Source organism: Lissotriton helveticus, chromosome 6, assembly GCF_964261635.1.
Source record: "Lissotriton helveticus chromosome 6, aLisHel1.1, whole genome shotgun sequence".
NCBI classification, from domain to species: Eukaryota; Metazoa; Chordata; class Amphibia; order Caudata; family Salamandridae; genus Lissotriton; species Lissotriton helveticus.
The window spans coordinates 1,927,425,130-1,927,451,335 of record NC_136067.1 but is presented as its reverse complement, the minus strand read 5'-3'; the positions used below and the strand labels follow the sequence as shown (position 1 = coordinate 1,927,451,335).

General features: G+C 41.9%; 1 protein-coding gene across 1 annotated transcript in view; it reads right to left on the bottom strand.

Moving 5' to 3' along the window:
- Positions 1 to 18,834, bottom strand: part of FBXO16 (F-box protein 16) — a 274,649-nt gene extending 255,815 nt beyond the window's left edge. The window contains exons 1-2 of the mRNA XM_078649904.1: positions 18,723 to 18,834; positions 15,761 to 15,796 (exon numbers count right to left, since the gene is read on the bottom strand). Of these exons, the coding sequence (XP_078506030.1) occupies positions 15,761 to 15,796; positions 18,723 to 18,818 (132 nt within the window). The 5' untranslated portion in view covers positions 18,819 to 18,834. The remainder of the gene's footprint in view (positions 1 to 15,760; positions 15,797 to 18,722) is intronic.
- Between the last annotated feature and the right edge of the window lie 7,372 nt (positions 18,835 to 26,206).

The following is a 26,206-nucleotide window of genomic DNA, read 5'->3' as shown; positions in this document are numbered from 1 at the left end:
TTATAGCCCTAGTAATCAGTTGACCCCTTCAGCCAATGTGAACCCTAGCCCTAACACTATCCAATCACAACACTAGCCCTAAAATCTACAACCAATAGGAGACCAGGACATTACAGCCAATCGTAGCCCTAGTCCAAGCACCCAATCAGTTCAAAAACCCTGATCTCTATGTCCAATAGAGGCCCTATCCCTACCAGTAGTCCCAAACCAAGTCCAAGCAACCAATCACACCAGAAGCCCTAATCGCTACTTCCAATTAAAGGTCTAACCCTAGCCCTAGTCTCACCCTATTCCCAACAACCAATAACATAGGAATCCCCAGTCCCTACTTCCAATAGAAATCCTAACCCTAGCCCTAGTCCCAACTCTACATTGATTGAATCACAGACCCAGAAACCAATCAGAACCCTCAAATACCCATCCAATGAGGACACTAACCCTAATCCAATAGAAACACCAGTGTATGTTGGATTGAGTTCAGTGTAATTATGTAGCATATAATTAAGTAGCATATAATTACATGGCACTGAATGGTATTGTGTGGAGTGTGTGTTGCATTCAGTAGAGTGTAATTATGTGGTGTGTAATTATGTGGCACTGAGTGGTATTTGTAGTGTATGTTGCATTGAGTGCAGTGTAATTATGTGGCATATAACTATGTTGCACTGAGTGGTATTTAGAGTGTATGTTGCATTGAGTGCAGTGTAATTATGTGGTGTGTAATTATATGGCACTGAGAGGTTTTTGGAGTGTATGTTGCATTGAGTGCAGTGTAATTATGTGGCTTGTAATTATGTTTTGCTACCTTTGGGGTTGTGTCCTACACTGTGGCCGGGTGGGACAACATCTATTAATTTAAAGAAAATGACCCGGTCACTGTCTTTCTTCTGCAACTTTTTTATTTTTAGCGGAATCTCACCCTAAGGTATTTAATCCTTGGGTGCTTTGCATACTATTTATTGAATGATACAGAATTTTTCAATGTTTGAAAAACGTCCGAGGTTTACTCGCTGCCATACACAAAGACACAACTATTTACAAGTGCTGAAAACAATTATTATTATTATTATTACAATTTAACTCAAAGTTCGACCAGGTCGAACTTTGAGTTAAATTGTAATATACTGGCCTGGTTGAATTACTTTGTAGGGTACTATCATGAAGTTTGATAACAATGATGTTTTGATAAATGTTTTGTATAATTGATAAACGTACTTCAATGTTTTTTTGTATTGCAATAATTGTTTTCAGCACTTGTAAATAGTTGTGTCTTTGTGTATGGCAGCGAGTAAACCTCGGACGTTTTTCAAACATTGAAAAATTCTGTATCATTCAATAAATAGTATGCAAAGCACCCAAGGATTAAATACCTTAGGGTGAGATTCTTGTAATTATGTGGCACTGAGAGGTATTTGGAGTGTATGTTGCATTGAGTGCAGTGTAATTATGTGGCGTGTAATTATGTGGCACTGAGTGGTATTTGGAGTGTATGTTGCATTGAGTGCAGTGTAATTATTTGGCATGTAATTATGTGACACTGAGTGGTATTTGGAGTGTATGTTGCATTGAGTGCAGTGGAATTATGTGGCGTGTAATTATGTGGCACTGAGTGGTATTTGGAGTGTATGTTACATTGACTGCAGTGTGATTATGTGGCGTGTAATTATTTGGCACTGAGTGGTATTTGGAGTGTATGTTGCATTGAGCGCAGTGTAATTATGTAGCATTTAATTATGTGGCACTGAGTGGTATTGTGTGGAGTGCATGTTGTATTCAGTAGTGTGTAAAATTGTGTGGAGTGTGTGTTGCATTCATTAGAGTGTAATTATGTGGTGTGTAATTATGTGGCACTGAGTGGTATTTGGAGTGTATGTTGCATTGAGTGCAGTGTAATTATGTTGCATATAACTATGTGGCACTGAGTGGTATTTGGAGTGTATGTTGCGTTGAGCGCAGTGTAATTATGTAGCATATAATTATGGGGTACTGAGTGGTATTGTGTGGAGTGTATGTTGTATTTAGTAGAGTGTAATTATGTGGCGTGTAACTATGTGGCACTGAGTAGTATTGTTTGGAGTGTATGTTGCATTGAGTGCAGTGTAATTATGTAGCATATAAATATGTGGCACTGAGTGGTATTGTGTGGAGTGTGTGTTGCTGAGCAGCCAGGCAATACAGAACCATTTCAATGATTTTGTGCACAAACAAGCAGAGGAACACTCAGAGAAACATAACTTTGCCTGTCTCAGCACTGTATCACACAACTACCGCAAACTGTATCAATGTATTTTCATAGATTGAATAAGTTACACCAAAATCCAGAAGGCTTCAGTGGACATTATCAGTGGAAATGTTCGAGCCCTTCTCGTGTGCAATCCTCTGATAGAGTACTGAGGGCCAGTGAGATCTCCGTTTGTCCTGCTCCAAATAGATACAGAAGTGGAGAACGACATAGAGAAGGAAGGTGGTGAAGGAGGAGAATGCCATAGCGCACAAGAGGAATGGAAAGAGGGGGCACAGGGAAGAGGGAAGGGAGAGGATTAGCAGGAGAACGTAAAGCGCAGATAATAAAATAGTGAAAGTAACAAGAGACTAGGTTTTAACAAAACGCCAGAAGATTCACGAGTGGATGCACCACACACTGCAGTGAGAAGTTCTGAGCAGCCAGGCACATATACGATGTGGGGGCGGGGGAGCGCATTCCTTTAAAGTGTTTGAAGTCTGATGCCGGCGGCAAGCAAACCAGCATGAGTGCGGAGAGAGGTTCACAGGCTGCCAAATGGTGTGTGATGTGCAAGCACCCGCACACATGCACTGTAGGCAATCCGCCTTTGGGTGCATTTTTGAGAGCCCTTACTTAAGTCTCGCTGAGAACGGATACGCGTTCGCTCAGCGAGGCCTAAAAATGCATCAGGCAGTGGAAGGACCATTCCAGGGCATGTCACCGCTGCTGTCATCACAGGGTTTCAACCTAGTCCTAAACTTGGCCTCACAGCACCCTCATCTTTGCAGCAGAGGCTTCTGGGGATGGGAAAGGAGCACAAGAATGACACAGTACATAGGCCTCATGTTGTCTCCAATTCAGTGCTTAATTTGTAAAACAATAAGTGCCAGGGCTCACGTCAGGAGGCCACTGCAGCTTGCATCACACATTGCCCCCCATGCTGTCAATGATAGTAACAACACAACTACTAACCATCACACTCCTCCTACAAGTGTGAAAATACTAACTATTTCACGCCTCCAAAGCTATTAGAATGGCTTGGGCGGTAGATAATAGTCATTTTTAATATATATTGAATTAATAACTAACTGTTCTTGTGGTCGTCTCTAAATTAAACAGATAGCGCCACCCTGTGGCAGACTGTCACAAGCGCTAATGTTGACAATTAGGTGCCGTACCAAGCACTGGAAACCACTGGCTCTAATTAGGCACTGGTCTCCATGACCCTCAGCTAGGGGTTGCTTGTCCAGTACCTGGGGTGGTAAAGGTCAAGTGATAGCAGCTACCTCTGGCCACTCCTAATTGACAACAAAAGAGCAGCATCGTTTGAGGGCACAGCTGTTCTCTGCTTATGTAAACAAGCAACAAGTACCTCACTAGCATATACTTGTCATATATAAGGTACAATTGAAAACATTAACATTGTATGATAGAAATTAATGATTGTGGAATTCTGATTTTGTTTTAGGAACGCACTGCTATGATTCTAACTCCATTGAGCCATATGGAATACTTATTCATTCAAGAAGTCATCATCACATTGCAGGAAACATCAAATTCATTGAAGTGTGAGAATACTTTTACCAGTGAGGAAATAGTGAAAACACTATGACGATAAAGATTAAAATAGGTTAATCCAGACAACAGTATCAAATCAATTAAGGTGCATCACAGAGTTTCCGGTTCAAACCGTGTTGAGTGAAACTTGCAGTTTTTACCTAGGTCAAATGGTCCTCAAGATTAGAATATATCCCAGTAATTTAGAAACAGGGCATTCCTAAATACAGCATCATGCTTTGTTGAAGTTCATGCTACCTCTCTGGATAGGTTTAAAAGGAAGGCACTGTCCCATCGGAATGTTGTTGACGTGTTTTGACCCCTAATATTATTAAGGGTATTCTCAGGACATGGACCTAGCAGGTGGAAGCGTTTCAAATACAAACTATAAAAGGGCCTTGATTGATTGATACTGTTTTGCGAGTGGGGTCTCGGGCAGCTGCAGTAATAGAAACATGCCTTCTTCTAGAGTGTATGCATGGTGTGATGTCCTCTTCCCATGGAGTTGTCTTCTTGCCTCTTTGTGGTGTCATTTTTACAAAATGGTTTGCTTCAAATTGCTTTTACCAACTCAGCTTTGATTGGTTTAGGAGGTTCTTCTTTTTCTGTCATTCTCAACAGCTCTGAATCTATTCAGGAAACATGAGCATAAGGTAGTTTATGAGATCAGTCCTGGGTTAGAATGACATTTAGAGCCATTGTCAGCTCGGGTAAGATGAGCCACCTAAGCACTAAGGATCGCAATCCCTGTATTAGTTGAGCATGCTCTTCATTGAAGGCATCATAATTTCCTTCAACATCCTGGCAAGCTCTCTTAGGCATCTGTAGAAGGCACTTCCCTCTCCTTGGCTTGACATAGGCTTGACATAGGGAAAAGTTTTTGTAGTGAAATGCGCTACCACAGTAGCTGCAGCAGCATTCTAGTTGTCTGTTAGGGCTGGTGTTGGGTAGGTTTTGGAACAGTTTGTATATATCCTCTTCTGAGTAGTGGAGAAGGAGGGATCGCTTGGCTGTCGTATCTGTTTCCCTGGTGGCCACAAAGTAAATGCCTTACTCTCCACAGCTGGGTGGTCCAGTGAGTGCAGACAGTTCAGTAACGGGGGAAGAGTAATAAGTAACATGCACGCCTTGTAGAAGGGTTGCATTGACCTGGTCTGCACCATCTATTGTGGCGGGACTAATGGTGCAAACAGCCTGCTGCAGGGATTGCACATGGTGCTGTAGTTGGGTTCAGGTGAGCAGCCAGTGTTGATGTATGGATGTGGGAGTGCCAAGTCACAGGATTTAAGATTGTCATGGTGGGCTACCTGGCACAGATTCTGAATACTCCCTGTATTTTGGTTTGATTCTGGTAACTCATGGTAGGCGCTTGTTGCTGCAAGGCCAAAACAGTGGAAACTGGAAATTGTGATTATGGCAGCGCAACACAATGTGGTGTCAGAGTGCATTACCAAGTGTTAAAGACAACAATTTGCAAAGAAAACCGTACTGTTAGGCATGCACGAAATAAAACGATATTCCCTTCTGCTAAAAATGTCGCACCCTTCAGGCACACCAAATCTCCTCTGTGAAACCATTCAGCAATCCTACAAGTAACTTGAAACTTTGGCAGTACCAAAAAATTAACATTAATAAAACCTACTCTACACTACTTCACTGAAACACATTCAGGGGAGAATCCACCTAGCTACAATCGAATATCTAGTAATGGATGCTGGGTTACCTGGATAGTCCATTGCGAAATTTGAGCAGAAGCTGCCATCTGACTGCAAACATGTGTAATAAAGGAGCCATCTTTGTTACTCAAATTAAGAAGAGCACTTCTAATGCCCTGTTACATGGAACACATGCTACTCCCAGTCCAAACTTGAATCATTTAAAGTTCCTGACCATCGCTGTGAGAAAATCCACTGCACCTGTATCATCCACCATTTTGTTTTATTGTTGTGTATGTTTTTGCTCCTGCCTGGGCGTCATTTACAATGCAGAAGGAAAAGCCATCCTCAAGTTTTGTAGAAAGGCTGTTAATAGGGGCTTATAAAGTAAGGTTGAAGCAGGGGAGAGGCATCCAGTAACCTCTTCACTGCTGAGGTGTTTGCACACCTCTCACCTGCGCCCACCACCAGGCAAGATACGTTTGGTAAGGAAAGACAAATTATGACTTTTATAGATGTCACATCATAAGAGCATATTGGGAACACCATTTCACGTTGTATACATATATATGCTTCATTAGCGCAGGGATGAGGTTGGTTACTATCGGGGTATTCCGAAGGATGTTACTGTTAGACTTGTCAGCATTTGGGTAGCCATTCCGCAAACTTTCTTTTGGCTCCTCCCCTCCTGTTTTTCTGAATCTGTTTTTGTTGGCCATAGGACTCTGTGCACTTTACCACTGCTAATCAGTGCTAAAGTGCTTGTGTTCACTTCCCAAATCATGGTCAAAGTAGCTTTTCCTTGATTAACAAATTTAATTTATTTATAAGTCCCTAGTAAAGTGATATACCATTTACCCAGGCCAGGTAAATTACATACTACTAGTGGGTCTGCAGAACTTATTGTGCCCCCACTTAAGTAGCCCCTTTGGAGCTTGTATGCAGTTTTAAACTGCCACTCCAACTTGGAAAAATAACCCCTTTACCAGGCCTAAAACTTCCTTTTTATTACATATAAGTCACCTATAAGGTAAGCCCTTAACAACTCATAAGATATGGTGCATTGTACTTAAAAGGCAGAACAAGTACTTTTTTAGTTTTAGATGTCCTGCTAGTTAAAAACTATCAATTTTTTCACTATTGTGATGCCTACCCTTCTCATAGGATAACATTAGGTTACCTTATTACATTTAATAAGCGATAACCTTTGTTTGGGGGGAGGTAGAAATACCATGTTTGGTGTCTAAGGAATGGTAATTTAAAACCCTTTATAATGGTAAAGCCAGATTTTAAGTTACAATTCTGAATATTCCACTTTTAGAAAGTTGGCATTGTCTTGTCCTAAACATTTGGTGCCTGCAGCCTGTTCCTGGGTCATATGACTAGGTGTAGTTGGCAGTTGGCCTTTGTGTATTCCATGTAATGATCAAAGGCCAGCTATCAAATATCAACTGCACAGTCAAACCTATATTTCACACATCACATCACGTATCATGAACCCCAGAACCAATTGTATGGACATATATCTACAAACCAATCAATAAAAAAGTATATTACTTTTATTGTTATAGACAATATATCATTTAAAAAACATACTGGGGCAGTCTAAAAACATCTTTATCAAGTTTCTACTATAATACAACAAATAAACAAACACTGACATTTTGGAGAGACAATTCATATGTGAAACATTAAAAACATCATCAGTTGGTTATTCCATCTGGAATCAATCAAAAGAAGTCTACTGTGCTTTTAATTGAGTTGGGCCAAATGCGTTCCCTGGATATAACCTCAATAGATATGGGGTCAACGCGTTTCAATGGTAACAAACAGATTCTACAACCACCTTCATCAGGACACGATAACTAAGTTGTCTTTATTAACCCCTTCCATGCTCATGACGAGCTCAACTCGTCATGGAGCACAGTGCTCGTGTGCTTATGACGAGCTGAGCTCGTCATGACCACACCCGTTTTTATTGCTGTCCAGCACAGCAGGGGAAAAACTCAAGCAGCGATGTGGTTAATACCTCTCAACGGTGTGATTCATACTATTTAGTTGATGACAATGTAAAGGACATAATTTGCGCATCCTATTTGGTACCTCCTCGCCATAAATGTACGAGAACTTCACTTCAAACGCGGTTTGACGGTTAATTCATATAGCGCCGGGTAACTGATTTAAGCGATCATCCTCATCACTCGCAATTCTTTAATTTGCAAGCAGGACGTCTCAGCTGCGGCGTAGTTCTACGGGTCCTATCCTCCAAATGTTGTGTATTCCACCCAGATAGCTACACAAGAGAGGGACAGGTGTTGGCAGGATGGGCCATCCAAGCAGGATGGGGAGTTGGAGCTGTGCACAGCCCCTCTCGCACTTCAAAGACCCTGCCTCAGCAAATACAAAAAGAAGTTCACTCTAGTCTATTGTGCCCCCAGAAACCATGGCCCCAAGCAGGGAGACAGGAAATTCCAGAAACCTCTGTATGGGGGAAACAACAGACATTTTTTCCACTTCATTGCTGGCACCAGGTATAAAACTAGGACCCTTGAACCCATCTTTCAGTTCACGTTTGGACTTGCGGAAGGACAGTCACAGGACTATCCTGCTACCTGTGGCCTGCTGTGTACTTCAGAGGACTACCCTGCAGCCTCAAGAGAAGTACCCTGCTGCCTGAAGGCCTACCTTCTGCACTCAGAGGACTGCTTCTCTGTTAGAACCGAAGACTTTCAGAGAGACTCTAAGGGATAGTAGGCTGGCCTCCTCATCAGAGCCTCAGGGACAGAAAAGGCTCAGACCATATTAAACCCACACTGGATAAACTCATTCATCCAGCCTGAATGAGTTCTGACCAACCAAGTGGTGCCCCTCCAGTCCTGGACCTTTGGAAGTGGTGCTAAAGGTGCCCAGTGAGCCAAAATCCAAAACCTGGGACTTAAAACATTTTCAGCAAACATGTGCCCTGAGAACAGGTGGAGTCTGGAACCTACCTGCTCGCTGATTCGCCCAGGGTGCATCACCAGTTGGCCCGACTTCCCGGTAGCTCCTACTACGTTCTTTTCCGCAGCAGCAAATCCTGTTATTCTGCTCCTCAGAAGGAGGATCCAGACTTGTGCATTCCTTGTCGGCTCTAGAGCCTGCAGCCTCACCTTCTTTGACTCCCAAAAATAAGATTAAGTCTGAACGAAGAAATCTTCAAGACAAACTCGTCCAGCGCCTCCCCAACAACAACGCCTTCTCTGCAGACATCGCCGGCTACTCTGCCCTGCTGAACTTTACCTTCTCAGAAAGTTCTCTTTAAAATTTCTTCTAAGTCCGAAGATAAGAGGAGACTGACCTCAATCCACTTTGTGTATCTGAACTGCGCTCCATTACAGTCGGTCATAACTTTCAACTTTGTCCCGGTCTTGCGCAACTAGAATTCTGCAGTTGCCGCTTTCATCTTTTAGGTGCTATTTTTCACTTTAAATGTTAAAATTTCATAACTCCGGTTCTGCTGATTAGATTTTTGTCATTTTGGTGTCTAATAATTTATTTAAAGTTACTCTATTTTTCTTAAATTCCTGTGTAGTGTGTGCGCTTCATTACTATTTAAGTGCCGCATAAATACCCTACACATTGCCTCTAAGCTAATCCTGACTGCTTTTAAACACAGGGTAATTTTGTCACTTTTGATGGTTCACCCTGAAAGGAATTGTGGTTGTTGCTTGAGTAGGATTTCACCCCCCTCAACCAAAAATCCAATTTCTCACAGTTACACTTGTGAGTAATGTAAAGGTATAAATTAACTTTTAAACTTTTAAGTAACTTTACTATCTTTGCTTAGTTACAAAACCCGGGTGTAAGGTTACATAAAAGTTGCTCTGAAAAATGGTGTGTAGCCCAACTTCCAAGTGTAAGTTAATACTAAAAACACAGTAGTACGTCTAGCACCACACATGGTCAACACTTGGTAGTGCAAAATAATGGAGCAAGGAACTAAAATGTAAACCCGAAACAGTGTTAATTTAAATCGAAATATTTCCAATAGTTAAATAAATACATACATAAATAATTTAATGTTAAAAAATATTTTAAAAGTACATACTTTTAACTTAATTAGAAAATTTTACAAATTTTTGCAAAACGTAAATGCAAAAAGTTTTATAATTAAATAAAAAATATATACTTTCATATATTTGTGAAAATTACATTATTTATTTATTTTTAACTATTTAGATTAATCTAATTTAATGTAACAGTATTTCCTATGGGTTTCTGTTTTAAATCCCTCACTCCATTGATTTCCATGGGAAAATATTGCAATGATGGTGGATGGCCATGTGTGGGGCAGGACTTGCTCCAGCTCTGGGCAGGAGGGCTTTACTACAATTTTGGGTCCATTTTTGGCTATAATAACTTTACAAGTGCAGTTTGTGACTAGGAATGGGCTCATTGTTTTGTGGGTGATTAGACATCCTTCCATAAAGCCCTCCCTGACTGTCTCCTAGTCCCTCCTTCCTCATCTGCTCTAGCAGTAAGTATTTCTCATTTTCCAGCTACTCCCCTCTGTTACTTCCACATTTAATATTAAAATGTATACTTACTGTGTGTGGAGACTCCACACTTGGGGCGAGGATCTCCACACAGAATGAGATAGGAGAACTGGAGGCATACATTCTACACATCACTGAAATTACCTCATATTTCATCTATCCTTCTGCTATAATTCCAAATCCAAATAACTGACTAACCTATCCACCACTTAAAATGTACTTGCATGTTTCACTATACTAATTCAACACTAATCCTCTGTGGGTCCCGAAGTAGCGTGCTACCCGCCGAAAAAGCGATTCGACGCCTCGTCAGGGGTAGTAAGCGCTATATAAATGCAATTACAATACAATACAATACAATCATAGGTTTGTGAACAGCCTTTCATAGTATATTTTGTAGTACTACAAAACATACTACAAAATACAATTTGTGAATAGGCTTGTATGATTGGCTGTCCCCTGCATACTATTAGTCATAATATATTCCCATACTTTATTCTTTTTATGCTAGGTAGCTGGGTGACCTTTCTACATATAAGGAGGCACCATCAACAAGGAAAGAGCAGGGTGTGGCTTTTCAGTGGAGTGGTACCAAAAAGGACACCTGTATGGAACTGGGAATCAGAGATACGAGAGCAAGCAGGGTTGCCAATTCTCTCAGATTCTCCAATATTGTCCATTTGGAGCCTGTTTGAAGTTCTGGTGGGGCCCGAAGCCAACACTTGAATAACAGATTGTGTAACATCCTCTGTATTTTTTTCTTAACACAACAGCTCTACGCTTATTTGCTTTAAAATCTTTACACACAGTCTAGCCATCATTACATTTTTTGAATGTGTTTTAATGTGGTATTTGTTGTTTTACATTTTTATCACCAATGAAAAAATAATGGCTTTTAATAATTTTACTGATTTTATTTTATTTGGTGTGAAAATACCAGCCAGGTTGTTTAAAATACAGATTGGGTGGTGGCACAGGAAGCCATTCAGTCCTCACATTTTCTGTAGAAAAGATAGTTTTGGAGTTACCAGTTATTTTGCATGTGGCTCGAGTTTGACCTTTTGGGCTCCAAGAGCAGACAAGGAAGGCAGCAGTTGATAAAAAGAAATACAATTGAAACAACGTATTTTTAAACGGTTGTAATTTCTTGGTTGTATATCATCACAATGCATGCCATTACCACACATACCTTTACCATTACCACGCTTAGAGACCCCGGTGGTTATAACGCGCTATATAAATTAAATAAATAAATAAATAAAATACCTTTACCATTACCACGCATACCTTTACCTCGCCATGTAATTCAATGGGTTGACATTACTTCATGGCCCTTTACCACACATTTCTGTGGTGTCTGTGTGTGCAAACACACACACACACACATATATATATATATATATATATATATATGCAACATTCTACTTGAGAAGAGCCAGCATAAAAGACACTCAGGATTTCAGCGGCAGTGGCATTTGGGGAGGAAATGCATCTGACGAAGGCGAAAGCCGAAACGCGTTATGCCACATCCTTCCTGCAAATTAAAATTTTAAAATACCGTTGTGCCCCCTGTCTGCCTGTAAGAGGAGGACTATTTTTGTATTTTAGCGCGCTGCCAATACGCGCAGGGGCGGCCCTTCCCTAAAGCGTCATGGGTTATGGCTACCACCCAGACCGCCACGCACCCATTGGCTCAGAGATCCTGCTATCAAAGATAGTCTGCGAACTCGCAGAGAGACATCGCTACTTCAATGGTGTCCCAGACCTGATGTCTATGGGACTGCGAGGTGGGAAGTGCGGGTTTTAAGAGCGGTCTTCAGCCCAGAAAATACGCTGTAATCCTGAACCTGACTACGCTTATAGCCAGTCTTCCAACTGGATGCAACACAAACGGCTGGCCACCAGGATCACTTACCGCGACACCGCAAACTGAACAAACTGCATTCTGGGAGTTGCAGTCTTTCCACTGTGAACCACCAAAGTGATTCCTGATTGAAACGAGCCTCAGGTGTGCAACATTCTACTTGAGAAGAGCCAGCATGAAAGACACTCAGGATTTCAGCGGCAGTGGCATTTGGGGAGGAAATGCATCTGACGAAGGCGAAAGCCGAAACGCGTTATGCCACATCCTTCCTGCAAATGAAAATTTTAAAATCCCGTTGTGCCCCCTGTCTGCCTGTAAGAGGAGGACTATTTTTATATTTATATATATATATATATATATATATATATATGTGTGTGTCTGTGTGTGTGTATATATATATATATATATATATATATATATATATATATATATATATATATATATATATATATATATTTATTTATTCATTTTATTCATATTTTTTATTTTGAGGGGTAACTTCCTAACCCCCCCCTTTTTACCAAGACAGCGGAGCTGTCGAAACGCGTTGGTTGTTTTTTGTTTGACCCCCCAATGGATTTGTGAAATAAACACAGAAATTTAACTGAAACAAGCGATTGATTGCCGTTTTTGTCTGCGACTCCGCCCATCCCCGGGATCGGGGAAACCTGTTGTGAATTGTTAGCGGTAGGCTCAACCGCAGGAGTAACGCGACCAAGGGAAAGTAGCGCCTAGCGAAGAGGAAGGGAGCCAAGCGGTGGATATATATATATATATATATATATATATATATATATATATATATATATATATATATATATATATATATTTATTTATTCATTTTATTCATATTTTTTATTTTGAGGGGTAACTTCCTAACCCCCCCCCTTTTTAAACTACTAATCTCCTTTTACCTCTTCCCTCCCCTGAACCCTAAATATGCCCCACCTCCTTTTACACCTAACCTGCCCGTACCCCAACATTACCCTTACATCCAACCAATCATATACTCTAAATTTATCTCTACCCACGCATAAACCCTAAATTTACCCTTATCTCTCTTTACCTCTACCCAACCCAAAACCTTAAAATCATCCTTACCTCCCTTTACCTCTACCCACCCAATTATTAAACACCTCTTCTTTTGGCATCATGTCAATACTCGTAAGACATGCAGAAAGAAAGAGGCAAGCCTTTTGCCAGAGATTTGTAAATTAGAAAAGGAAATAAGGATTTAAACCTACCGCGGCTACTGAGCAGAATTAAAAAGTATTGAAGGAAGTACTCACAAAATGCCAACTCTACATTAAAGATAAAAGATGTACAAGCCAAAGAGGGAGGAGAACAACTATAAGAGTAGGATCATTTTTACCTATGCACATAGGTTTGACAATATTAGGACCCCGAATCAATCTGACAATAGGTGTACCACCACCAACACTGTGACAAATCTCACTAGCGAGTCTGATGAGTCAAGGGTTATCAGTGATACTATTAAGGATGTTCTTACCACCTCTAAGGTAAAAGATCCATTGAGAGTTGGTACATCCAGGTTTTTGTGGAAGCACTGAGATTACGCATGAGCAACAAATCAAATCACAAAAAACAGGTCACAAATTCAAACCAATCAGGAGGGGAAAGAGCAGGTCCCGGGGAACTCAGAAAAGGAGGAGTCACAAAACGGGCAACCTCAGGAATCAGAAGAACTAGTGTCATCTCACTCAACCGTAGCGGTAGGAGGGAGCACACAAACATCCGGGTCTGGACAAGGAGAAGAGACAGTAGCAGACACAATAGCACATGATATTTCCATCATAATTTGGCATAACACCAACCATTTCCATTTCCTACCAACATAGGTAAATGTAACAGCTCTATTAAAGACATTCAGGACCTACAACTATTAATATGGATTCAAGGGCCCGACCCTATCACTTCCTCCGTTACAGTATTGTTGAAAAGATTGGACATCACAACTAAATTTGAATATTGACAGTGGTCTGAGACCTAAATCTACAGATAACACAATTGAGGTTGTTTAATAACTTTGCACCACGTTTTACCTAAAATGCATAAAACTGGCCCTTATCCGTAAGGCAGGCCTATAACTTCTGGTATAGGGCCTGCCACTAAACATCTGTCAGAATATATTAAGTCATTTCTCCAACAAAATTTCTAAATCTTCCATCGTACATACAGGATGCCAATGACCTTTTAAATAAACTAATTGACATTCAATGGCAGGAAGAACTTACATTTGTAACCTTAGGTGTATGTTCTCTATACTCAAGTATTCCAAACGAAAAAGGCTTGGAGGTCATCGAACATTTCCCTTTTTTCAGAGTTGCCACGTTGTATGAATACTCCTTCATATTATTGGAAATGATTTCTTTTTTACTTGACAATAATGCTTTTATCCATAATGGGCGGTGGTATCGACAAATACAAGGGGTGGCTATGGGGTACAAATTTTCTTCTTCATACGCCAAACTCTATATGGGGTGGTATGAGAATGCACACTTATGGAAATCATGTCCACTCCATCTTACGGACCATATTTTGTACTAGGGGGGGGTTGCTAGACAATGTATTCATGATCCGGACTGTTAATACAGAAGTACTTGTCCAGTTTTTTGCACATCTCAATAACAATGACAACAACATTTTAAAAAAGCTGTAGTGGGCTTGCCAAAACCGCACTAGTGTTTATATGTATATCTCAATGCACAGCGCTGCACCTTCCAATCAGCCCTACTGCTCATAGGCCCTAACTTTCCCACTGAGCAATTTCAAATAGAGTAGGGAGCACTACTGCTCTTACATTAGGGCACTTGGGTAATTCAATTATTTAATCAAAAAAATGAGAATCAAACATTTCATCAAGATGGATAGTTCTTCAATCAGTCCACAGATACATGAGATTCGTAAAGATAAATCTTCAACAGATCTTTATTTTTCAAATACAAAACATTCAGCCCAGCCAATGCGTTTCAGCTATGGGAGATTGACGTTATGTGTGAAGAGGGAGCATCTGCTATGGATGGATCAGTGCAATTATTCACTACATGGTTACGGTTATAAATGTATACATATTTGTGCAGGAGGTAGTATGTGAATGATGGCAGGAAAAGAAACAATTTTTCTTCCCTGCTGAAGTTCTCTTTGAAGGACGAAACGTGTTTGCAGGGCTGTATGTTTGGTATACAAAGAATAAGAATCTATTGAAGGTTGATCTTTATGGCTCTCATGTATTTATGGACTTATAGAAGAATTATCCATCCTAATGAACTGTTTGATATTCGATTTTTTTAATAAAAAATACCTACTTAGTAAAGTGAAGGTACTAACCTATACCTGCGTGGTACTTACCTGCACGGTAAAGACTGCATGGTAAAGTTCTTACTTGGCAAAGATTGTGTTATGGGGCTGTTTCCCTCATTTCTTCAATTTGAGTTAAGGCACTTTGAAAAATGTAACTATATGCTAGCTGGAGTACTTTTTTTTTTTTTTATGTCCTCATATTGCGATTATATGTGTAAGGAGTTTGTCGGGAGCCCGTTCCTTTTAACTATTGCACCTTCAGTGCCCCTTGTTAACCGTCCTGAGGTAGGGAGTTTCCCTTTCGCGGATGTTATTAGTTCGGGGTCTCCTGTGTCCTTTATCATAATCAATAATTCCGTTTTTTGTGGGGTGAGCTAGCCATCCTGGCTACTCGACGGGAATCTTTCCGGTCTGAATTTAGCTGGAGTACTTTGCTTTCAAGCACATATGGCTCAGGACAATAATCTAATCCTGAATGCACAGGTTATTTCGTCACAAATGATGAGCACGTTGAAGGCCTCACATGAGCGTCACACATGGAAGCTGGACTATGGAGGAGTCACTGTTGAAATGCAAAGCTTTAAAACATGTTTCTGCTATTTACCCATTTTCCAAGAAGTGTTGCACGTTCTTCAAACACCTGTGGGAAGAGAAACCAAATTTGAAATGTCGCGTCCGTCTACATAATGAAGGAAATACAGCAATAAGCACAATGATGATTGTTCGGGTTACAATATCTATCAGTGGTTTGATGAAATGAAATTGTAATGCAATAGTCACCTCTATAATCATAAGGAGACTAGCCACCTGTTATACCAATCATATATTTTCTTTTCTAGGCATCCCCCTGCGAATTATATATGTTTGTATATTTAGGTGTCTGTTTCAAATAAGAAAGCACATTTATTAATGGTATTATTCGTTGCATTGTGAAAATTCGGCTTGCTTGGATATATATTCATGTTTTTCTGTATGGTTTTAAGTGTCTTTCCATTGATGGTTTTTATATAATCAACCATGCTTCATAGAAATGTATATCTTGACTTCTCAGTTATTTATGAACACTGAGCAAGGTTTCACAGAATGTAAGCAAGTGAAAGGTTAGATGTGCATTACTTCTTATTCTTTATTTTGAAAATGATCAACAATGTTTTGACAGAATCTATAAACTAGAGTACAGCATTATTAGATAGAGAGCAACTTCGTACCAGGGATTTCAGACTGAGACTCAGACAGAAGCTGCAATCACCTTGCCATGCTGGAGGATACAGGGAAGGCCCATCCAGCCCACACTCGGCTTATCTGCCAACTTGGGGACAGCAGCTGTTGCAGCAGCTGTTGCTTATTTCCTGAACGTTGGTTCTATTGTTCAGAAAAGGTATGCATGTGTGAACCATCTATAAAACTCGAAGTCGGCCTCTTTTGGTGCTACATTTAGCTTAGTTGGCCAAGAGAAAGGAGGGGTTGAGGATATTGATGTTAAGAAGCTTTACAATACCGTCATAACATTACAATAGTTTCTATCATTCCACCTTGTGACAAGTATCATTGCCAGATCTTGTTTCTTCTTATAACAATTACTATTCATTTGATAAGATTTCGATTTTAATAAATCTCAAAACTATATTCTTGATTTCCTAGTATTCTTGAATATGCATATTCATGATGAAATGACATGCTGAGTTCCACCAATTATCCCTGTAAAATATCATAGGAATGATTGTGACCTAAACTGCATCTCACTCAACTAATGATCAGTGGGTTGGGGTGTGGTTACAGTCCACCAGGTTTTCTGTCTCAGGTTGGCATATTGACTAAGTCCTTAGTGTCAGAGGATCTAGAAACCCATTTCCAGGCCCAGTTCTGGAAAGAAATCCAGAAAATGACGAAAGGCTGGAATCCCCTAGTGTAATTCTTTGGTGGTCAAACTTGAAACCTCTATGCTCTTCCCAGGCTAGAAAATCGGGATTCAACCCATGCACATACCGAATGCCGAGAGCCACGGGCAGGGACCGAACTGCAGCGACTAGCCTTCTGCAATCTTACAGAAGAATATTGTTCTGCGAGTATTGAAACTCCTGTTTTGGAATTTTGACAATATGGAAACAGTTGTATTATACGCTGCATTTGTGTAAATAGCCTTGAGAACGCCCCGGCGCAACTCACCAGTAGGGGGCGAAACACGTGTCGGCTGTCTATGTCTCTCAACATAACATTAAAGATGTCACACTGCAACCTGAAGTAGTCGTGTCTTCTATATGAAAATCTGAAAGAACGGGTATTCATCCCAAAAAGCACAATACTGACTCTCACGGAGTACACACTTACTTTTTCTCAAACTCACTTATCCATACGAAGCTCAAGAGGTCCAGAGCTTTGAGTGTGTCTCCATCTATCTATGAAACCAGCTTATTAAGCGTTGTTTAGCCTTGGAATTCTTGGACCTTCCCTGCCTTGTTAGTAGCTCTTCCCAGCCTATGCCTGATTGTGAGACCCCTGAGAGTCATATGCTTCTAATGGGCCATCCACCTGCTATCTACACTCCAAAGGCAGCAGAGATATTGGTGTTTCTATGTAACACCTGCCTCCCATGGGAAATAGCAGTCTGATAACATTTACACTATCTTGGATCTCAAGTATCCAGCTAGATATTAGCGGAATTTTGGTATATGGTAGCATCATTTCTGGTGGTATTTTAGTTTTTGTCACAATAATTCTCACTACCTCACTTATGCACTGTGATCTGGGCAGAGGAAGTAAAGAGCTCAGTGCTGTCAGCTCTGAAGCCTTAGATGTGGAATCTACACTGGTAGTCCTAATAAAAGAGTGATTGGGTTGAGCAGGACATTGAACAGCCAGAAGCTGATCTCCAAGAGCTAGAGGGAACAATATGGCTACAGATTCCACGAGCAGAAAGATGATTGACTGTAAAACCTGTATGGTAGGAGGTAGGGGGAAGGTGGATGCCCGGTTGAATAATCAGACGAGGAGAGACCAACTGAGAATCCTAGGAGGAAGTTCTTCGAAACGAATTGGTCATGGCGAGGACGCAAGATGGTCTGCCAAAAATATCATTTCTGAGGTTTCACAACCTGGTGCCAGAGATGTTATCTATAAAGAGACCTCTAGTATATGTCAAGACTCTGCACAGTTTTCCAGCTAAGCTGGAAACAGAACATCGGGGCAAAGTTATCTTCACCTGGGAGGAGCCATCTATGGACTCCTGGTATAGTCATGGTATCTTAGAAAAAGAGTGGGGACCAGAAAAGTGTTTAGCTGATACCTGCTAAACCACAATTATTGCTACCATAAGAGTTAGCAAGACTTTTTTCAAATTGAACAGTACAACAAGGTGTATCCTATGAATGCTTAGTCAAATGAGACAGAATTTGGTAATATAGGCAACAAGACTAGCAATTTATTTTGTTAAAGAAATTAGTAAGTTAACCCATGTTGCTTTGGGACCTTTTCCCCTAATTAGAGCATGCTCACAGTGAGCAACTAAGGCAGAAAAAAATTGTGCTAGTCAATATAGCATTTTAACATTATGATCACATCCGCCTCACCTTGTCGTTCATGAGCTGGTGGTTGAGTGGCGTCCAGGTGCTCATTTTGGTTTGCATTTTAGAGCCATCCGCGTTCTTAGGTGGTGCAAACGCCATTGTGCCTCAGAAACCCCAATCTGATCCAGAGCCTCTTTACTGAAACGTAGAAAAAGTAGAGTAGGTGAAGGTATATTTAAGATGAGACAATGCATCATTTCTGCAATCAGTTCAAAAAGACAGATATAAGATTTGTAATATAACTTTGGAAATAACGGGGACTTTTAATGTCTCTAATACTGTGCATCAAGAAGAAGAGGGTTTTCAGGGTGGCATCGAGCTCTGTTACTGTAAACAAATGTTTAGCAACAGTTTGAAAAAATATAAGAAGATTGAATTGGTTATCCTAGAATTCATGTAGAAAGTGTTGTAAACGTTTTTTTCCCAGGACGGCATCAAAGCACGGTAGAGGTTGTAAATATTCAGGGAACAGCCGAAATTATTATTTTGTAGGCATTTTGGCATATTATCATATTTGCAGCATAACTTATTTAGAGAACAGGGACAAGAGTGCTTAGAGTTATAGAGATGCCGAAGATAGATACATCTCAGTATGGGTGAATTTAAATTTCCATTTGGTTACAGATTACTACCCTTATCTAAGCACTTCCAATTTTATTGATAAAGGACATGTAGTTCCTGCAGATGATGCAAGAGGCGCACAAGATGGAATATTTATTTTGGGTGGAACAGCTGCAAATAGGACCCAAGATTCTTGCTTCTAACGTCTACCCAGGGGCCAGAAGAGAGCATCTGCTCCTCTAGGTACAGAGTTTTAGGACAACTAATTGAATGGGGAGTCACTGCTGCAGCGTTTTTTCAGACAGTAAAAATATATTCCCTGCGAAAAAACCTCCTTTCTCTACACCCCAATTATTTTTGGGTGCATTCCCTATGCATTTGCACCTTGAAAACAAGGTGACTTCATCCTTACAGCTTCGAGGGTCATCACTTATCATCACTTATCATGCTATTACATCACATGGATGTGGGCACTATCTCTGGAATACTAGAGTCACCCAAGGCTCAACGTGGTCATCATTGGCATATTGCGGGCATTCTACATGCAGTAGTGCAAACCCTGATAGAATGCCGGCCCTGTCATAATAGCAATGATAACTGACCTATTGTGTGTACCCACTGCATGATGGCGGCCAGCAGAGACATAATGCTGGTCCTGGCACAGTGGTGATAATTCTTGGCACACTCTGAACAATAATGGCATGGTGGAGCCCCCCTAGTATAAGGGTATAAATTCTGGCTTATGATGTATCTCTGCGCTGCTATGACCAAAATAAGAGGGTGATACCCTAATTCAAACGAAAAGGGACAGGTAGTAATATAAAAAAAAAGTCCCTGTCCACGAGACTATATTGGCATGCTTTTGATCTTTCAAGAGTTGTAAAAACCTTTTTTAAATAAATACTTTTTTGTATATTTTTATTGTTAAACTGGTTTTGTTGTAATTTCACAATAGATAAAATGGCTTTTGTTTAAAATGTGTTTAAAATTTGATCTTTATGGTAGACAAGAAATATAACACATGATGCATATCTAATATAGCTCTTACATACAGGACCTTTTTTACACTCAATATAGTCTCGTGACAGGGACTTTCTTAGTTTTTTTTATATCTCTACGCTGCTATACAGACATGCAAGCTGCTATTGATGTGCTACATATGTTATGTTATGTTATGTTAGGTTAGTTTGTATAGCGCATGGCTACCCCAGCAATGGGGCGTCCCAGCGCTGCGGACGAACATAACAAATCGATTGTATGAAAAGAGAGAGTGTAATGGTGGCTGCCACTGCCCTAACACTGCCATACAGATTAGATGGTAGAAAATAACCAAGTTTTAATTAGTTTGTGGAAGTGCTAATGGTTCGTGGTAGCACGTACTTGTAATGGAAGAGCATTCCATAGAAGTGGGGCCTTGTGTTTAAAGGAGCGTCCACCCGCTCTGCTCCTGCGAACCCTCGTGGTGCAGGCCAGATGGAGATCTGCAGAGCGGAGATCGCGAGTCGGGGTGTAAGGGGTGCAGAGTCCCTGCAGAATTTGAGGGCCGCATCCGTGGAGGACTTTGTGGGCTACACATAGGGTTTTAAATTGGACTCTCTGTTTAACAGGTAGCCAATGCAGCCGGGCGAGAGCCTGTGAGGCAGAGAAATGTTTTGGCAAGGCAAGCAGAGTACGAGCTGCCGCATTCTGAGCCCTTTGAAGTCTCTTAATGACCGTCAGATTAGAGCCCAGAAACAGAACATTGCAATAGTCCAGATGTGAAAGGACCATAGCTTGGACAATTATCTGCCGGGTCGGAGGTTCAAAGAATCCCAGAATGGGCCTAAGGGAGCAAAGGCGCCCAAAGCTTGTGCCTGCCACTTTTTTTGCATGGGAGTCTAAAGAAAGATCATTATCCAGCAGAACTCCAAGATTTTTTACTTCCAGATTCGGGGTTGGAGACGAGCCCAATATAGGGGGCCACCAGTGTTCCACCCACTTCTGTGGATTCTGGCCAACTATGAGCAGCTCTGATTTAGAAGCATTAAGTTGTAAACAGTTGCTGGATAGCCAGTTGGCAATGGCCATAAGATCCTCTCCAAATTTAGCTTGGTCTAGCTCAGCGTTGTTAGAAGAGGTGAAAATAAGCTGAGTATCATCAGCATAAGAAGTTAATTTTATCTCCCGTTCTTTGGCTATTATGGCTAGGGGTCTAACATAAACGTTAAACAGCGTAGGGCTGAGAGCTGACCCCTGAGGGACCCCAGAGCTGAGGGGGTGTCTGCCGGACGAGTGCGGAGCGGCAAGCACCTGGAAGGAACGGTCTGATAGAAATGACGCAAACCAATCCAGGGCATTGCCCCCGACCCCGATCTCCCCAAGACGTTCAAGCAAAATCCTGTGGGAGACCGCGTCGAAGGCCGCACTCAAATCCAGAAGAATAAGGGCGGAGGTATTGCCCAGATCTTGTGCCACCCTCAGCTGTTTAGTGACTGCCAGGAGGGCTGACTCCGTGCTGTGGTTGGCTCTAAAGCCATTTTGGGAGTCAGCTAGGATATCATTAGTTTCCATATATTTAGTCAAAATAGCATTCACGTAGGATTCCGTGGCTAGGTAAGGCAATAACGATATAGGTCTATAACTTTCTGGCCTTAGAGGACCCAAGATAGGCTTTTTCAACAAGGGAACCACCTTAGCATGCTTCCAAGAGCAGGGCACCGTAGCTAATTGGAGAGATTGATTAATCAGCTCATGGCCCTCCCGCAAGATAGAGTCATGATGCAGTCTAAACATCTCAGGTTTGACCGGATCATCTGGAGAGCCGGACTTTACTTTACTGGCAAGAAGTTCCAAAGCTTCCTGGGAAAGCAAGGGGAGGGTTAAAAGGGAGTGAGATCGAACAGATGAACCTATAGTGTCAGGGGGGGTGTGGCCAGAGCATTGGAATTTAAGGCATTATAGATACCCTCGACCTTTCCTATGAAAAAACAAGCTAGCTCTTCACACTGCGTATTAGATTCTATTGTGCCATCAGTGGCCTCAGGGGCTTTGGACAAATCCTTTATCAAGGAGAAGATGGTTTTTGATTGATTAGTACTAGAATTGAGCAAATTGGTGTAATACATGGCCTTGGCCTTTTTTATCTGTTTATGGTACAATTTAGTGGCAGATCTATAGCTAGCTTTTACTACGGGGTCATATGAGCGCCTCCACTTGCGCTCAAGGAGTTTACATTGTTTTTTCTCCTTAATGAGTTCCTCCGAGTACCAGGGATGGGACTGGTCGCGGTAAGGCCTAGACAGCTTCTTGGGAATGAAGTGGTCCAGTGCATAAGTGATCCATTCCCTGTAGATTCTATCAGCCTCCTCCAAATTGCTAGACCATACCGGGCGTGTAATTTTCAGTCTAGCTTCAAATAAGGCACCGTCAAGTTTGTGCCATGGGCGCCGTAAAAGGGGAGGGAGGGGCTTGAGTCCAGGGCCAGGGGGTATCCCTGTAGTAATGAGAATAAGATGGTGGTCCGTCCAGGTTAACGGAAGAGGTGTATGTACCGTTATGTCACAGATGTTGGAAAATACGGGGTCTAATAAATGTCCAGAAGAGTGGGAAGGTCCCTTAACCAACTGAATTAGTTGGCAGGCTTCTAAATCGCCCAAGAAATTCAGAATGGTGGCAGAATCAAGACTTTCAAGATGGAGATTTAGGTCTCCTAGGACACTAAAGTGTGCTGATTGTAGGGTAAGAGTGGAAATAGTCAAAGCCAGGGAGTCTTGGAAAGCGCCAGATGGACCCGGGGGGGGATATATTAAGAGGCCTGAAAGGGTAAAGATGTCAGAAATCCAGATTTTAAATAGGGCACTTTCGCAATCAACTATGTTGGCAGGGGATAGGGAGCAGGAGAGGCTTGATTTTAAAATTATAGCCAGTCCGCCACCCCTCCCTTTCGACCTGTTCTGACACCTAATAGAGTAGTCTGGAGGTAGAGTCAGGGCTAAAATAGCACCTGAGTCTTCGGTCAACCACGTTTCTGTAAGGCATAATATATCGGGATGGTGATCCACTAAAAGGTCAAAAATATCCTCGTGATGCTTAACCATGGACCTACAGTTTAAACTAAGGATCTTAAGTTTCTCAATTTTCTTTGATGTACAATTTGATACTGGAGATGACACAGGTGCCTCAGTAGCCTCTAGGCCACATTGCTTACACCACAGATTTACAGTGCCCGGATGCCATAGCTCAGACGTGCAGGCATGTTTCCCGCGGAGGAGAAATAACTCCTCTTGCGTATAAATTGCCATTTAATATGTTGATCAACCAGGCCTCCTGGCGTCTTGCGTTGGCCCGGCGCGGACGGGCGCAGACGGGCTCGCCTAAGGCGAGCCTTCGGCGACCCGCCGGCTACCCGCCGCGCGCGTCCGCTGCGCGGGGAGAAGTAAAGCTGGGCACCGTCCCCGCCTCTGGCAAAGAGTAACACCCTCCGGGGGCGGGCCCAAGGTCGTGTACGCCCTCCACAACAAACGGCACTTGCCGCGGTGGAACGAGGCGCCGACCGGAAGAACAGCAGGTAGGAGCAGAGAAGTATTGAATAAGCACAAGTCACAATAGTTTAAAAAAGCCCATGAGTTACAGGTTTAAAAAATACAAATAGCACCAAAAGCACACTTCTCAAGCAGCACCTCGGCGCTTAGTGAGTCAAGCGCGTCTGCGTACATGTAATTGTGAGTACTTGATGGAAACACAAAAAGATGATGGATCGAATGCGGAACATTGTCAAACATTCACCCCCAGTCAAAAGATCTGGGTTAAAACCATCATTCTTTTGCTCACCATGCCACCCCAGTTTAGACCTGGCCATATGCAAATCAGTCTTGACCCTATGCCTCATGGGAACAGTCCAGCCCACACTGCCAGGCCAGGTCCTCCCCTGAACCGGAAACAAGCATGCTGGGACCGGTTTTTCTTTTTTTTACCTAATGGAATGGCAAGATTAAATTTGGGCACTAAATATGTATTTATTATAAATGAAAAGATTATATTTGATAACAAAAAAAATCGTTATTTCATTTTAAAAAAGGATTTTGTTTGGGTCTTGTTTATTTTTGCACAGCGAAAATCTTGCATTTGATATATAAATGTGTGTGTTTCATGATGGTACCTTAACATGGCTTTTATGGAAATGTGAGTGAACGATTGATGTGCTAAACAAAAGTGCACTAGTTGGCCTATTTTTTCAAACTTTTCTTTGGTTCTTGGGGGTTACCAATCCAGTCATGCAAGAGGGCACTGAGGACACTCCATTGCACAGTGCGATATGGGGAGGGGTGGTTGCGTTACATCCCACAAGTTTCAAAGATTACCAACGGTCACTAACGGGCTTTGCTAGCCAAGTATGAGTGTAGACAGTAGCGGCTGGCAGGGAATGGGGGTGGAAGGGTGGGGGAGAGGGTGTGGTGGGAGCTGGGGAAACATTTTTAATCCGTTAAATACCACTTGCCTCTTCCGCCGGCTGCGTCTCACCTCCGCTTAGTGAGTCCCGGAAACAGGAAGCACCCAGGCTCCCCTTAGCTAATCACAACGCTGTAATGCCATGGATCGGCACTCAGATGGGGACTGGTGGCCTGGGCAGGTTCCCCACCTGGCTGTGTAATGCAGCCTGGTGAGGAATGTGCAAAGTGCGCATGACTAAAGTGAACATGAGTGTTTGGTTGGCCCGAGACGGTTGGCCAAGAAGTTATACGCACTTGGAGTGTGCAAACCACTCCTCCACCGTGCCACCAACCCCGCCCTAACTGAGCCCTGAACTTGCAAAAAATAAAATGATAGTAACTATGTTATCATTTTATTTTTCCTGCTGAAAGAGTAGTGGGGCGACGCTCCTCCGCCTTAGAGGACGAGCTGCCCCTGAGTGAAGTAGCGTGCCCTACACTGAGGAAGTTTTGTCTATCTGCTTTTTCTGGAGGTGGGGACAGTAATTCTCTTTCACAGACGTAAAAATGATATCGCTTTCCGTTAAAAGAAAGAGAAAAGGTTCAGCGGTCAGGGCAGACCGATTAACCTCCATACCGCAACAGATGCTGCTAAGAAGGAAATTATTCATAACAAATATCCGCCTGTCTCCATCTGTTTGTTGTGTAAACAAGGTGGACAGAGTTGCCATCAAAGAGGCTTGGTGGCTTTGCCAGGCAAAACTTTGATACACGTCCACAACTGGTTTGTTGAGTCCCAAGGCCCCAGACCCTACTCCACTGCTGCAGTGACTCCCACGTGCAGAAGGAAGGAACTTGTAGAACAAGTGGTAAACCTACTGACTTAAGAATTACCAGATGGCTCCATGTTAGTGAGACTCTAAGATTCGTGCCTGGAGCTTATATTTAACAAATCAGTGCATTCTGGGAGGTGTAGTCCTGGTTGGACCAACACATGTTAAGGAAAACCAGTGCAAGCAGACATCTGGTCACTCTAGCTACAGATTCATTCGAGCATTCCTTGAAACAATCCATATAGGGACATTAAAGCAAATGTGTTCAAGAGGCAAGACTTTGCCATATTATCCGTATTTGGGTAGCTACTCGCTATACAAGATTTTATAATAACATAATAATAATAATAATAATAATAATAAAATCGCCTTAGTAGGACAAGCTTCGAGAAAAACAACAGAACCAGAGAGTGGGGCTTCAAAAAAGAGGATTCTGGGTGCTGTAAAATATGAAAAAACAAAGAAAGTCCATACTTTACTTGTAGAAAAATGCTATCAATTTTTCTACAAGTAAAGTGGAGACTTTGTTTTTTCATGATTTGTGGAGGAGGCTGAGTCCACAGTTTACAGGACCTCTTCACTCCCTCCCTTGATGTGGTTGCTGTAAAATATGGTCTTGTCTGTCACGTGACCCCGCCTGGGGTCAACTCTTTGGCATTAACGGTCAACATATGGAAATGTAACA